Source organism: Buteo buteo, chromosome 28 (assembly GCF_964188355.1).
Source record: "Buteo buteo chromosome 28, bButBut1.hap1.1, whole genome shotgun sequence".
Taxonomy (NCBI): domain Eukaryota; kingdom Metazoa; phylum Chordata; class Aves; order Accipitriformes; family Accipitridae; genus Buteo; species Buteo buteo.
In genome coordinates this window covers 618,278-634,777 of record NC_134198.1, presented here as the reverse complement: position 1 = coordinate 634,777, position 16,500 = coordinate 618,278, and the positions used below count along the sequence as shown (strand labels likewise).

The 16,500-nt window shown below is 38.8% G+C and overlaps 1 protein-coding gene across 16 annotated transcripts in view; it reads left to right on the top strand.

Annotated features, from left to right (window-relative positions):
* MON2 (MON2 homolog, regulator of endosome-to-Golgi trafficking) overlaps positions 1–16,500 on the top strand; it is a 93,607-nt gene that overhangs the window by 7,873 nt on the left and 69,234 nt on the right. For all 16 annotated transcript variants that reach the window (XR_012654612.1, XR_012654613.1, XM_075059034.1 and 13 more), the window contains exons 2-4: positions 8,110–8,173; positions 12,593–12,720; positions 13,576–13,707. Coding sequence is in view for 14 of the 16 variants with exons in the window: in XM_075059034.1 (XP_074915135.1) it covers positions 8,110–8,173; positions 12,593–12,720; positions 13,576–13,707 (324 nt within the window). In the remaining 2 variants the exon portion in view is untranslated. The remainder of the gene's footprint in view (positions 1–8,109; positions 8,174–12,592; positions 12,721–13,575; positions 13,708–16,500) is intronic.

The window sequence follows — 16,500 nt, the reverse complement described above, 5'->3', positions numbered from 1 at the left end:
TCCTGTCAAGTGAAAGAGCACTTTTAATATGAGGGCAACTAATATAGTTGCGCTAAAGCTGGAAATGGACAAGGTTGTGTGTTTTTAAAAAAATACCCCAAACCAAAAACTGCACTATCATAAATCTTGATTTCATGGAGAAAGTGTATAATAGGATCAGTTAATACTTTTATTTTTTCTCAAAGCATTGGAGCTCTGGTGATTGAGAATGGCACCATCCTTGAGTAGAGTCAAGTCTAGCAGGAATTAGAGTTTGGTATCTTCAGCTGTTGTTGTGCCTGTTGTTGGGATCAGAAATGCATACTATTTATTTCCTTCATTGAGCACAAGTAGATCATGACATAGAGTAAACCACAACAATTTTGCTTCTGTCTCAGGTAAACTGTGAACAGCTGAAGAAACTAGTTTGTATATGAACAGAGACTGATGGTCTGTTTGCAATTTCTTGTCTTTATATGCTAAATGAATGCAATACAAACAAACCCAGCAAATATATTAATTTCTTGATTTAAAAAAAAAAAAAGGTAATCGGGCTGTTCAACAATTAATATAAATTACCCATTCCAAACTTAAAAAATTGGAAGACTGTAGCTGGTTTTGTCTTGAAGGTTTTGTGGTAGTGAAAGTGGTTTACCAAAATTCAATTTTCAATTTATAGGAAAATTAATACTATTTTACCATGATTGCTAAGATTCTGTGGAAGAAAAATCACAGTGAGAAACTTGTGCAGGAATTGTAGAATATGAAGTGTTTTGAAAGGAGCATTATTGCTTTCAGTGTTCCCTGCTTTCTTTCTTTACTTGTACATATATCCAGGATGGAGCACGCATCTGAACAGTGATTGCAAACTGCTTTCTTCACCACAGCCTCCCTTTAGGAAGCCATGAACGTTAACAAGCCCTCCCCTTAGTCTTGTCTTCTTCAGGCTGAACAAGTACAGCTCTTGTAGCATCTCCTTATCTATTGTTCTCCATCCCTCAGCTGTCTTGGTAGACCTCCAGTGAACTTGCTCCATCCTCTCAATGTCTGTCTTCCACTGGGAAGGCTAAAACTGGTCGTACTACTCCAGCAGCAGTCCCACAAGAGCCAAAGAGGGAAGGACTCCCTTCCCTCAGCCTGCTGCCTGTGTTCTTGCTAATACAGCCCAGCACTCAGTTGGCCACCTTTGTTGCAAGGGCTCACTGCTGGCTCTTGGTTCCCCTTTGATGGCCACCAGGACCCTGGGTCATTTGCTGCAAAGCCAGCCCCCAGCCTGTACTGGTGCATGGGGCTGGACTTTTCATTGGCCTTTTTGAACTTAATGAGGTTTTTACCAGCCCCTTTCTCAGCCTGTCTGGGTTCCTCTGAATACACCCCTCCCACCCCCAGAATCTTGAATAGTACCCTGAATTTTATATTTGTCTGCAGACTCTATGCCTTTATCCAGGCTGCTAATAAAGATGTGAGATGATATTAGCCCCAGTATACATCCCTGAGGAGCACAACTAATAACTGGTTACCAGCTGGACTTTGTAACATTTGTAATGACCCTTTCAGCCAATCTTCCACCCACTTTACTGTCCACTTATCCATATCTCACCAATTTGACTATAAGGATACAATTGGAGATGGCATCAAAGGCTTTGCTATAGTCAAGGTATGAAGCATGTAATGCTCTCCCTATACCCACACTGCTTATCATCTCATTGTAGAAGGCAGTCAGGTTGGTGAGCCTCATGCTAAATTTGTGTTGGCTATTCCTAATCATCATCTTGTCCTGCATGTGCCTAGAAATGGCTTTCAGGAGGATTTGTTCCATAACCTTCCCAGGGAGTGCCGTGAAGCTGTCAGGGCCTGTAGTGCCCTGAAAGCTCTTCCCTGCCCTCCCTGGAGATTTGTGTGGTGCTTACCTCTCCCCAGTCATCATTAGCCTTCCCCAGTCACCGTGACCCTGATAAAAGGTGTCCTTTTGAGGACACTGGCCCTTGGGTGCGTGGGCTTATATGTGTCCAGTTGACTTAAGTACTTGGTTCAGGTACTCCCTGCCTGTGTCTGCCTTTATGGCGGGTGATCCTCCATTCCCAGAGACTCTGCCAAGTAGTGTGTGAGCAAGGTCTGTTCCAAATACATTAAATCATTCAACATAATAAATCCCAGTGAGTGCACAGTGCTCTCAGATCAGAACTGACATTTCACCAGTTTAAATCACAGGTAGAATGAACGTATATAAAAGAGAAGGGTCTGAGTAGGGATTGTACTCCTGGGGAGGAAGATAAAAATACAGAAGGCAAGTACAGTGCTTTTTCACACAAATGTGGTATACTCGAGTGCTTTCATGAGGTTGATTTAGTGTGGAGCTTTCTGTGAGTGTGTCCTTTTCCAAATAATAGTTTAACAGTACAGTAATGGTCTAGAATGTGCTTTTGCAAAGCAAGCCAGAATAACAACGAAGTGAAACTGTACTTTAGACAGGAGGATCTCTTATCTAAACTATTGGATACAGGGTTCACATTCCAGTTGGAAAGGCAGAAAATGTTGGATAGAAAAAAAATTGCTGTTTTTATTTCATGTAATAGATGTGGAAGTGACCATAGATGACATATATTACTCTCATCCAATCTTAGTAAAAGGTTGGCAAACAATGTAATGTAAATACCAACACAGACCATCATTCCTGAAAGCATTGCTGAGTGCTTTTCTTTTTAGAAGAGAGAAATCAAAAGCTTGTGTTGTAAGAGCTGCAAACCTTACAGCAATTTTGGTATCTCTGGAGATAGCTATTTGCTCTTGAACATACAGTCAAAACACAAGTGGTCATTCAAAGTACTAGCAGTGGAAATTCTTTATTTTATTAACTTTTGGTAACAATACTATCGCATTTAGAAGTTCATACAGAAATATATTTAATGTTAAATCAATCCTTAGTAGAAATTAGCACATGTCTGGTTGTTACATTAAATATCTTTATGTGTATATATAATTTCTGGTTAAAAAAAAAAAGATACTGACTTCTGGTCCCAATTGTGAGGTGCCGCTTTCTTTTAAGATCAGCAAGTTGATCCTTTAAAAAAAACCCTTTTTAAAAACCCTTTTTTGAAACTTTTAAAAAATTGTTGATACGGCAGACGGTGGGTGTTTTTTTCACTTTCTGAAAAGGCTCACTGTTAAGAGAGATATTCAAGATTAGAATTTTGTGTCATCTTTCCCTTATGAGAAGTTGTTAACTGTGTTGTTATTTTTCAATGAAAAAAGGGTGGGTCTTTCTCGTTTACGCCAGAGTAAGGCCAAATCCATAGGGATTACTGTGGAGCAACTGATGTGCTCTCGGATCACATCCCAGCTGACCCCTCTGGTACCTTGCTTGCCCGTCCTTATGCATTGCAATAGATGTCCATGATGTCTTTGCCTGTGAGAAGTAAACAGCTAAATAATTATACAGTTATGTGTTCAAGCATACCCCATGCCATTATTCCTTGTGGCCATTCTTGGGCTGCTGGGTAACATTATTACGATCATGGACTTAGCTATAGTGGTATCTTTTGGTAACGTAGACTGTCTGCTGCAGCTGGGTTTGAGAGCTTCCACAGTGTCCCTGGAAGACAAATTTGAGGAACTGCTGCCTTTCAGATGCACTTATCGCTCTGATGCTGATATGGGTGACTTGCCTTTACATCATCCTGAACAGTACCTTATAGAATTGCATACCCCAGTTATCCTAATACCTCCATATGCTATTTATGAGTTATAGACCTTCAACTATGTGCACAGAGACTGTAATGTGGAGAAATTTAGCTCTTGAATGTTACCTGGATGTTGGAAAATGTTGATTCTGCTTGGGGATGGGTTAAGTCTTTGCTTGCTGAGTGCCTGAGCAGAAATTGCTCTTCTCTGTTACCTCGTTGGTGCTTTTCGCCCTATGCAAGGAGGAGTGGGGGAGGAGGGGATGCCCCCGCAGCCCGCGGGGAGGCAGCAGGCTGTCCCCCCCCAGCCCGTGGAGGGGAGCGGAGGCCACCCAAAATGGCTGGGACTCTGTGGGAAAGCCCACGCTGGAGCAGTCTGTGACTGAAGGACTGCAGCCCGTGGAAAGTACCCGCGCTGGAGCAGTTCATGAAGAACTGCAGCCTGTGGGAAGGACTCAGGTTGGAGAAGTTCGTGGAGGACTGCCTCCCACGGGAGACACCCCACGGCAGAGCAGGGGCCGAGCGTGGAGTCGTCCTCCCCCTGAGGAGGAAGGAGCGGCAGAGACAAGGGGTGAGGAACCGACCCCAGCCCCCGTCCCCTGTTCCCCAGGGAGAGAGAACCGGGAGTGGGGCTGGGGTGGGAAGGCGGGAGGGCGAGGAGGAAGGCGTTTTTTTAAGATTTGGGTTTACTTCCCATTATCCTGTTTTGATTGGATTGGTAGCAAATTAAATTGATTTTGTTTCTTCCCCAAACTGAGCCTGTCTTTTGCCCGTGACCATAAGTGGGGAGTGATCCCTCCCTGTCCTTGTCTTGACCCACAAGCTTTTCTTTGTATTTTCTCCTCCCCATCCCACCGGGGCGGGGGGAGGAGTGAGCAAGCGGCCTCATGGTCCACAGCTGGGCTTAAAGCATGACAGCACCTAATGGCAGGAAGGCTGAAGTTCTTCCCTGTTTGAACTGAGGACTGAGAAATCCATGAGTAGGGGAAGAGTTTTGGATCTGAGAAACTCTTGAAGCTGGGTTTGAAAGTCGCTATGAATTTCCACATCCTGGTCTCCCTTGTGCAGAGAGCCTCTGTCTCTAAGGTAGCTTTAGGGTGAGGTGCTTGGCGAGCTGTGAATGTTGTTGTCAGACTGCACCTTGGGAGAGGACCTCTGAGGCCAGGAGGTAGGTATTATGCACAAGCTTTTCAGTCTACTTGGAACCACACTATGTGTATCTTGAGGTTTTTGTACATAAATTCTCCATTTGCCTTACTTTGATTTCTGTGAAGGGTGATTTCCATGTAATCGGCAAATACTTGGTAAGTTCCAAAGAAGCAGAAGGATGATGGGGCAAGTGCTTGAGCCCCAAGGGTCCTGTTGAATTTTGCTGTGAGATTATTGGCTGTTTGATTAAAACCAAATCAAAGTGCCAGAAGAAATTGACTTGAATATCACTGAGACTCTCTGTTCTTCATCAATATTTCCCCTCCCCAGACTGGGTGCTGTAGTTGCTTCAGCAGAAACATGAGCAAGACTCAATAATGACAAATGTGTGTTTGAGACATTTTATTTCACAGTTATTAAAGTAGCAGAATAGGAAATCTAATTGACTGAAGGTTTCAGGTACACTTGAGCTTTGTGATGTTGCAGGAATTATGTGTATATGCTTCTTTTTAAAATTAAAGAGATAACTGACTGACTCATTAGACTACTATTAACTGTGGTGCTAATGGAAATTGATAATGTTACTTTCAAAAGTGGTGACTGCTTTAAAAACATGGTGCTTTATATTTGTGTGAAAGTAAATTATCATATTTGTACCCATAAATACGCAGTATGATGCTGGCCATCTCCTTGGTTAGTGTTTTTTATAAGATCCTTTTCTAATGGGGCAGTGTCCTGGAGAGTGCTGCAGTAATTGATATAAAATTGTAAACTCAATATCTATTAATGTCTCTTTTAATTTGCCAAGTTAAATTGATGCAGTCCCAATGTACTTTTATATTGATGTATACAGAATAGCCAGATAACTGCTTATAGTCTCATTTTTTCTACTGGTTATTTGTGATCAACTGAGGTAATTTTTTGTAAATGTTATTACGTGGTCTTTACATATCTAATGGAGGTGGGGTTTTTTTGTAGGATGTGTGCAGTGTAATTAGTTTTTAGCTGTAAACATTTTGAATTGAGATTCTAAATAGAAACCATAGCATAATGCAGATAATCACAGAACTTCCTATGTCTTGTGGAGAAAAACTTATATTGAGAGCGGTAGTAAAAAGTCTAATAGCTGTTGTTTTATTTTACCTTAGTGTTTAAAAATATATATGCTATTTTATATAAAGTTAGCATGGAAACAACTAACTGGGAGACATTATGTTGGAAACAATTTTTTCCTTCTTTGTGCAGAGTGCACAGTGTTTGTGAATGTCACGCATGTGGGCAAGCTCTAGTATTTCTTTGATTCAGAGAGAGTTTGTCACTCCTGGCAAGAAAAAAAATCGATTGCTAGTAGGTGTGATGAGGTTTAGTTTGAAGATAATTGAAGTTGGACTGTGACAAATCCTTCATTTTAATTAATAGGAACAATTTGTTGTGACAAGACACCCCTAATTAGCTGACAGTTTATAACTGAAGAAGAACCGGGATTGACTTAAAACTTTAGACACTTCAACACATTAGGTTAATGTAATTAAAATAAATGAGAACTGCATTTGGCACTCCTAATTTTAATTATGCAAGAGATACATTTGCATGTCACTTTGTGCTTATTTGAGCATGTTGTATGTTAGTTCAGGCACTGTGGATATTATTCTGTCTATGTTTTTAAAGTAGAAACAGTCTGTTCAGCAAAGCTTAAATAATTCTCCAGAATTTCACAAATGTCTTAGATGATCTTAAGGCAGTGTTTAGTCTTTCTATGTTGTTTTGGGAAAAAGAAAAAAAAAAGTTGAAAATTTCAGTTCCACATTTCTAATTTAGCTATTTTGAGAAATATGTATATGAACTTTTAATTAAAATATTTGATTGTGAATTTATGCAGTCATCTTAACCTGACTTTCTGGGAAGTCTTGTTGGAGTAGTGTTTTGATGGAGGGGGAATATTACTACTTGGTAGAACTTCATGTACTGTCGCTTTCATATTTCTGCTGCCACACCTTGTCTGCTTCTCTAATCTATTTTATATAGTGATGGCACACTTCTTTAGCTAGTAGTTACAGAGGAAAAATGGAAATGTTTAGTGTAGGAAGTACACAGAAATATGCAGCTGAAATAAAGGGGGAAGTGTACTTTCAGATTTGGCAGAACAGTATTTTCCAGCAATTTGCGTCCTATTGTTTGGGAAAACCTGTTGCATTTATTTTGGTGCACAGTGTATTGAACGTGATTTCTGTAATTGTTTCCAGAGGTTCACAGTGCATTAATGGAATTAAAAAATGGAAAGGCACCATTTGCAATGCATTTTTGTGTTTTGTACACAAAACTTGTCGGAAATCATAATTTTGAAGCGCAAAGCCTCGACGTTACATTTTCGTTCTGGCTTGATTTCATTAGAGAACATGACTTTAGTGATTTATGCTGGGAAGTCTTTACAGAGAATTGAAGAGAGAGTTGCTGTTCCCTTGCAGCGGTACATGATCTCCCTGGTGGGCTGCTCAGCTCGGCAGCGCCTGGTTGTCGTCCAGCCAGTCCGTGCACACGTGTCCCCCAGCCCGCAGCTCTGCAGCCCCCGGTCCTGCTGAGGCGTGCGTGGAGGAGAGGAGGATGCTGTTGGGCTGTCGGGTCAGACTTGTGGGGAAGGGGGAGGAACTGTTGCTGTGGATTGTATGGCGTGTCAGGAAGAACAGAGAGCATCGTTAGGAAGGCTTCTTCATGGTACTGCCCCGGGATAAATTGTGTAGGGCATTCAGGATACAAAAATCCATGGGAAAATGGGTTTCATTCTGAGACTGGTTGCTAGTGAAAGTGTTAGCTTTCGAATGCAAAGTACTGCTACCTGACTGGAAGAACAATAATAATATTCAAGTGTCATGTAAGTGTTAAGTATTAAGCATTGATGTAATTACTGATGTTCTCAGTTTCTTCAGCATTTCAACCCCATGAATGTGAGAGATTATATATCATGGTAATTGTTCACAGTTTGAAACTGTACAGAGACTATATAACATTTTTTTTGTTTACTAGTGATTCTTCTTTGCATTCGTAGGACTGGAAAGTAATACAGTGAGAATTGTGATTTCTAAAAATTCTGAACCACAGAATATACTCCTTACTGTGGAATTCTGGAAAGGAATTGCAGAAGCTACAAAGATTTCTCTTCTGCATTAGCTCTGCTTACTGAAAACACTACAAAAACATTTTTGTTCTGAGGCTGTACATTTTTATTTATCTTAGACTTTCTTATTTCTTTCCAGATATTGATGTATGAAATAGCATCTAAACTACTTATTTTCTTCTCTTCCAGGCGGCTGAATCAGGAATAATAAAAGTGAAAACTATAGCTGCACGGAACACTGATATTTTGGCAGGTAATGATTTGCAATGCAATGGGAAAAATAAACTTGGTTACAGATCAAAATGTTAAAAAGATGTCTTGGATACGTGTAATAATCCTACATGTCTTTTGGTGTGTGCTATTCCAGTGATGCTTTACTTTTGGGCACCTAGCGAAAAATCCAGTAGCATAAGAATTTTTTAATACTACTTCTGTTTCATGTGAGTACTATACTGATGCTGAGGAAGGTCTCAGTTTTCAGTTGTGGCTCTACAAAAGTAATCATCCACTTAGAAAAATAGCATGAAATACTTAGACTCCAAATTCTCGATGTTTTATTCTCTGTGTTCACCACAGCTGTTGTTGAGTGCTCTGTTTGGAGTTCGGCAGTATGATCCTCATCTGTGTGTTTAGTATGAGAGTCTATCTAGCCTATGGAGACTTGTACCTGGCAGGCAAAAATCCATCTTAGTCTGAGACAAGGTCATTCAATTTAAGATGTACTGTTGCCTTGAGGGAGTTGCAGCTTTGAAAATGCTTAAAACAGTATCTCTGACTTTCTTCAGCTTTGTTAAATGGCATATAAATTGATGGCTTCTTGCCAGTTGCTGGTAAAGCCTTTGGGCCAGATTTGAATGTCCCTGTATTAATACTTGAGTGTCTATCCCAGCTGTAGTCAAAATCCTTAAAATGCTGAATTATTTGAAAGGTCCAAATGAAATAGATTTAAAACTATTTCTTGTTTTGAGGTATGTAAATCAGATATTGGTAAGGAGGCACTTTCTAGAATTATTTGAAGTAGCAGTCCCACCCCTCAATATTTCACTTTAATGCCTCTCTTTTATTTGTTTATTTTCTTTGTTTTTACTGCTGTCATGAATGCTGACATAAGTGGGAAAACTATGCCAGGTAATGTCAGCTATATCAAAATACACAAATTAACAAGAGAAATCTCTAGTTAGCCATTTGGGAAGCTGTCAACATTCTTTGGCGTATTACTGTGTAAAGAACTTTATATTTTAGCTAGTTTGTAATCCTGTGAAATTCTTTGGTTTTTAATCTTTATTTCAAAGTGAAGAGATGTGAAAGATCATTGATTTTTGGCATGGATAGGCCGTCTTTACTTTTACCTTTTTGAGGGAACACTTTCTGGTAGTTGGTCAAATTTTAGAAGTACTTTTCCTTTGGAAGGTTTAAACTAGAATGTAGCTAGTATTTATTTCATTAATCAAAAAAACTGTGGAGATCTGTTGTTACGAGGTTTGGCAAACCAGCAGGTCCTAAAAGTTACTTTGATTTGTTAATCTTTACTAATAGGATAATAACTTTTTTCCCCAGTAACAAAGAAACTGTGGAACAGAAGGGAACCTATGCTTTGCCTGCACATTATACTAACATTCCACAGTTTCAATGCAATGCCATTAAACAGTCCCAGTTCTTTATGGACTCTTGTATTTTTTGAGGTATCAGTTGTAACCTAATCTTGTAGTTAAGTTAATGTCAAGATGTCTGTTGTCTCCTATCTGCTATTCAAAATTTTTTTGGAGGAAGATAGTATGTATACTTTAGTAATAATAAAGCTGCAAAAGGCTACTGTAATTGTGAAATCTAGTGAAGTAGATAGGTTTTTTGACTGCTAGATCATTTAGGAACACCTACTAGACATTCTAGTAATCCAAATAAATATTTTGATCAGGATATGATTTTTCTTTATATTTTGATATAAACTGTCATTTCACTAATATAGATGACAACAGCCATATCAGATTGTTTTGAATGAGCTGACGTGATGCTTTCTTGAAGCATTACACTGTGCAGGATTATAATTTTTAGGAAAATAGATGCAATCTTAAAATCTGTATTAAAATCTTAAAAATATTTTTTTCATCTGGTGAGATGTGTTTAACTTGCCAGAACTCTGAGGTCATTGATCGAACTTCTTTCTTTCTCTTGGAAAAGTTAAGTTGAGCAGTTTCAAAGTCTTCATTCTTGGCAGTCTGTATGTGCCTGTGTAATTTATTTATGAGGATTTGAGTAATTCCAAACGAGAAGTCAGCTTGCGCTTTATATTACAGGAGATAAATGTGAGAAATTACTTCCACATGGCTCTAGGATGTGCAATTCATACTTTTGTTTTAGAAGTGCTTTTAAAAAATTATAATTATAATTATAATCTTGTTGATGGAATGAAGGAGTAAGTTTTACTTTCCCAAAACTTCTTTTTTGATGTGGTTCATTATGATAAATTTCTTTTTTTAATATATTCTTACATAATTTTGGTAGCAAAATGGAAGCAGGCCTGGATATAAGAAAATTTTCATGTATTTTAAGACTGAAGCCGATATAATGATCGGTGCCAAACCAGATCTACGAAACACTGATTTTTTTCACCTTCATAAAGGAAGAATCCTTCTATAGATCCTGTTGTGAGATTATTGTTTTGAATGGATTATAGGAAAAACACTGTAAAAGTCTTAAATTTTTCTTTGTCTTGTTATTTATTAACTCTCATGCCATTTTTGGCATTCAGAACTTCATCATGAATCTTATGTTAAGTATAAATGTTTTTTGGTATCTTTTTAAAAATTTTGCTTTCTTCTTTCTGCTTGATGGTTAGAATTTAGTGGCAATTCAGAAATTTATATGAGTGAAGAAGCATTTGTGCCCATGTTAGAGTGGGCTCCCTAGGCTCTATTGGCCATGTGTTGTAGGTGTTCATAGACTATAAAGACAGCTTAGACATCAAGCTCACATGTAGACACTCGCAATTAGATGCCTGAATTACATGTCTTAATTGGGAACAGATTTCCATTTTTATGAAGTAGCCACTGTTTTGTTTTTAATTTGAAAATCATGGAGTGTTTCATAAGAGAAAGGTATTGGTGGATATGGTTTATACTGTATATTTTAAAAGCAGGTTTATTTGCTTCATAGTTAAAAAACATGTTGAAATCAAGGCAGATTGTTAAACAGGCAGTGAACCTATGTATTCATTCACATTTATGCTGACAGTTTAACTGTTTTTTATAAGGCATTGGGTGCGAGGTCAGCCTTTGTCAAGTGGACAATAGAGCCTGTACTGGGTCTGAAGAGGCTGACAAAACTATGGACTGTATATGTGTTAATATCACCCTATAAGAACTATTACCTAATAGAAAGTAGGCACCTATAATTTATACTAGCCTATTCTTTTCATAGACACTTACTAATCATATTAGTTAGTGCTTCAGCTGAAAAATATCACTAAAATATATTTTTGTAGTTTTTACTTCGATGTTTCATTTTTTTTTCCAGATCAGTTGTAGTGATACTTAGTAATAAACCCTATTGTGAGCCAAACTTCAAATTGCTCAATAGAAAAAAAAAATACATCATGTTTGCATGTTTATGTGAGAATGTATTTTTTGTTTGTTTGTGGTAAGATCTGTGCTCTAAAAATGTGTGTGAAACTTTTTCATGAACACATTTCTCTTATTACACACAGACTAAAACATAGTGTATGACATTCAGTATAAGAACACACACTGAACTTTCAACTGTGAGGAAATTTTTAGTGTCCAAAGTGGTGATGACTGGCTAAATGGCTAAAATCTTAAAAGTTTGCATGAATCAACAACCACACCTGCAAACAGAAAAGCATTCATCGGTCAGAGTTATGCTTTCCTTTCATCTTTCAAAAATATTTTCTTTTTTAATTTTATGAAGTTTATCTCAGATTTCTAGAATTTTATGGGGAAAAACTTTTTAAATGCCAGTGTGGAATGTTGTATTCATTGTGAAGTTTTTTCTCCTCAAAAAAAAAAAAAAAAAAAAAAAAAAGAAGAAAAAAAAGAGACATTCATGAAACTTGTGTTTTCTCCTGACAAAGATTCATTTTAAGAAGCTGCCCTTTCTCACTAAAACACTGGTTGAAAAATTCACAGCCAGGTGTACGTACCCAGGACACAAACAGTCCAGTCTTTCTCCTCCTCTTTTATGTCAGTGCCATTTTGCTGTTCCCCTTTGTGCTGTGTACTTTGGTGTGTCTCTCTGTGCCACACTTTGTGTTGCTTTTGAATTCGGTGCGGATGTGAGGCAGAGCAGAAGGAGGCAGCTACCAGCCGGAGACTGGTCACTGCTGCGGGGCCAGAGAAAGCTCTGGGGTGGGCAGAACCTCACAGCATCTTACTAACCTGATGGACTCTAGGTGGACGTTTTGGATTTGGAAAGAGAAAGTCACTTGAGCATGTAAGGGAGAAGGTGCGTGGGATTTGAGCCTCAGCCAGGGTAATTGTGGAAGTGAGCTGTGGCAGCCCAGTGTCTGTCTTCACTTGGCTTTTCCCTGTGGTGCAAGAGTAAATCCCAAATTTCCAAGACTGGAGATTTCTTTTTGTTAATAGGTATGATTAACAAATTTTGCATTGTACTCTTCAAAGTATTAAACACTGACTGCTTCCATATCTCTTTTTGAAAGCATTGAAAGAGAACAGCTCAGAGGTAGTTCAGCCTTTTCTAATGGGTTGTGGAACAAAGGAACCAAAGATCACTCAGCTGTGTCTAGCAGCCATACAGAGGCTCATGTCCCATGAAGTTGTTTCAGAGGTAAGATCAATCTTTATATAAATACGTAAATATTTCAACGTGAGAAAGATGGGCCTCAAAATGAAGGTGAATGGGTGTTTTTTGAAGCTGTTTATATTATAATGAACAGAGTCTGCAAAATATTTTACTCCTGTCTGTTTTTAAAAAAATGTAATTTAAACAAAAACCTTTTTGACCATAAAAAAAGAAAAAAGAGGTGAGGAAACACTACTAACTTCTAGAAGGAAATTCATGAAAATTCAAACCAGCTCATTTAGTTTGCATTCTTACGCTGCAGGAACAGAACATGTAATGGTCTTTGATAAATGTAATTCTTAAAGTTGCATCCACAAAATTTACTCTGTGTGATAACGTTATGTATTACAGTTTTGTTACATTTTACTTTTAAAAATAAGATGAAATTGATGCACATTTCCTGCAACTGCAAATGTCACGATATATTATGGTACTGCATATATGGTGTGTTAAGAAGCTGGTGAAAATAATACTGTTAAAATATACCTTCAACTGTGCTTGCATAATGTAAAATTACACTGTTTTTTTTCTCATATGAATTAATTTTGAGGGTAAAATGTCTTTGTACTGTCTCTTCTATATTTCCAAGTAGAAAATGAAATATGCACTTTAATTTGGACTACACATTAAGAGATTTCTGCTGTCAATTCTTTAAAAACATTTTGGGAAGCTTGTGACAATGAAATTGGCTTTATGTTCTCAATGTAGTCCTATGATATAGCCAAACAGGCAAATTCCATTACGATATGCGTTTATGAGAGTGCTAATCTTACATGTGTACACATGATATACCACTATGTAAACATCTTAATTGTTGGCAAAAAAATTATTTCTTTGTAGGCTGCAGCAGGAAACATTATTAATATGCTTTGGCAACTGATGGAAAATAGTCTTGAAGAACTTAAATTGCTCCAGACAGTTCTTGTACTTTTAACAACCAATACAGTTGTGCATGATGAAGCACTGTCCAAGGTAAGAATTTGTTAGTGCCAACTGTAGTACTTACAATATCCAAAAGGAAAAACAGGGAGAAATTTTACATATGAAGCATTTGGAAATAATGGAAGAGGAGGGGGCTTTCTTGATTCTGTTGTGTCCCTATTGTCTTTATATCTAGACTCTGAAAAGAGGATTTCTTCTAGCTTCCTTTTCAATCTGTTTTTTTTAATTTCTCCACAATAATAAATTTTTGACTTAATGGAAGCTTTAAATAAAAACACTGGGCTAATGCCTATCCTTCTCATCTGTCATTTGTATGTTTTCGAACTGAAATCAGAGCACATAGCACAGTGTAAGCTTTCACTAATAAAGCAAATATTAGAAGAAGCTGCCTGCCACCCTTCCTTAAATCTCTTTTGGAAGCAGTCCAGTTATTGCTCTTTCAGTCAGAACTGAAATAACTTTCTTGCATAATTTTAAATATGTACCATTTTGGATATTATGTTTCAACTAAGACAAAAAATAAGGATTCCGATCCATTTTAATCTTAAATTACTAGATACTTCTCTTTGAAGGAGCAACATTGTTTACCCATCTGTGAATTGTGAAGTTCTGTTTAAAGTAAGTTCCTCTTCTAGACTATGTTTTATAATTTTTTCTCTTTAACTTAAGAAAGATTTTTTTCGGTTTTAAACAAATTGTTCTAAATTGCTGTCTTTATTATGCTCTGCCTTCAGTGTATTGGTTTAATATCAGAGCAACATTTTTATTTTGAGAGAGCGAGACAGAGAGGGAATAGAATTGAAGAGTATTTTTGAAGGCATTCTGTTATGGTGGAAGGTTTTCAGTTTTTCTTTGCTTCTGGTTTTAATGAAATAAGTTCCTAGCTGATTAAATGTGTGGATATTAAAATCATTATTAATCTACTTAACCAAGGGAAGGAAAAACACGAAAGGAAAACAAAGCTCAATTACAAAGGTCTGCTGAAAGCAAGAAGATAATGGAAAATTTATAAAACCTATAAATGCCAGAATAGAAACTTGCTAAGGATTGAATGGTTTGTCAGTAGGTTCTTTATTTACTCGAGTAGTCAAATTATGTCAAAGACTTTTCAACACTACCTTGTTTCTTTTGTTCCAAATAACGCTCATTTTCCAAATGAGATGCTATGTTCTTGGGCAGAAGCATGAATCCAGGCTCTAGGAGGAGACAGTTGCTGTTTAAGTCCACCATATCTTTCCCTTATGCATATCACATATCTGCTTCTCATCACTTCCCGCCTTTATTCTTCTTCCCCTGCCTCCATATACTCCCCCCCCCCGTTATTCTTAGGTTCTTGGTATCTACATCCTGTTTCACTTACCTTGTTTGTGTGTGTCTTCCAAACACATTTTTTCAACATCCTTTATTTGGTCATCTCTCTAACATCTAGGAACTTTGTCCTTTTGGACACCAACCAACCACAAGAGCATGTGGGTGCAGCAGTGTCAAATAAGTAGGGAAGGTCTTTCCCAGCACATCTTTCTTTTGTCTTGTGTCCTGATCCAGAAGCATGCTCACATAATACAATTACCGGAGAATCTAATTGCTGTACATCTAACAATTTCCTTAGTGCATGTTAAAATCTAGTACATTTAGAAATGTATAGTCAAATTTGGCCAGGCTGTGACAGGGTTAGGAAAAAAACCATTCCTGACAGAGCAATATCCTGTAAAATTTCTTGGTGTTGTCCAAAGCCTGGAATTACCAGAGTTTCTCAGTTCACCAAATATAAGCATTACTTGGCATGGGTAAGATGGTGCAATGGTTTGTTTGTCATTACCCCTCCAAGGTCCTTTCAAGAAATATTTGAAAGTTGGGGGTTTTTTTCCATGCTGAAAAGTTCTTAGAGAAAATCAGTTTGAGCCAGACATATATTGCATATTCATGTTTCAGCTTGACTGATGTAAATTAAGAAAATTACTGGCAAACCATCTTGAAAAACCCCTTAATACAGGGACTGCTGTTAGATTATTTGAGTTGCTGAGACAGGCAGCTCCGGTGCCGGCAGGATCTGCAGCGGAGTGTTCCAGTGCAGTGCACAGGGGGTTTTCTGAACTGGGGGAACCTGAAAGGGAGCCAAGATTGGTGCCAGGAGCCTGCAGCTCGCGCCACAGAGGCTGTTGGGACCTGGGCAGGACCAGGAGCAGTGACGGGCAAGCCCCCCAGCCACGTATGAAAGAAGTCCTTGGGGAGCGCTAGCCAGAAGGACCTGGTGCAGCAGTTTGCGCGGAAGGGCGTGCAGGAAGGGTGCTGAAGCTCTGCCAGCTCGACCAAGAAGCCATGGTATCCACCTGGCAGAAAGCCATGACCTCTCTAAGCTTTGCAGCCACCGCGACTGATGCAGCTGCCCAGACAGAGCTCTGGTGGGAACGTGCTGCCAGCCAGGCGTCGGGCTGCGGGCTGTGCCCTGCTCTTACGCCAGGACGGGACAGTGAGCAGAGCTGTGGGAGGTGCGCCCGGGGAGAGGAACTCCTCCGCTTAGTGACAGAGCTCTGGGAGGAGGTGAGTAGGTTGAGGAGTATCAGGGAGTGCGAGAGAGAGAGAGACTACTGGAACTGCACCCTACCTTCCCTGAGACAGGCCCAACAGGCAGACAGGACGCATGATACAGAGGATTCCGTATCCTCTCCCCGCTTGGCTGAACACAGTGACTTAAGGTGTAGGTTGCAAGGGCAACAAGTTCCTGCCCGGTGCAGCAGGCATGTCTCCTCTGTGACTACCCCACCTTCCCAGGTGCCCTTGCATAATAGGTGTGAGGCTCTGCAAGTGGAATTGAACAATAAT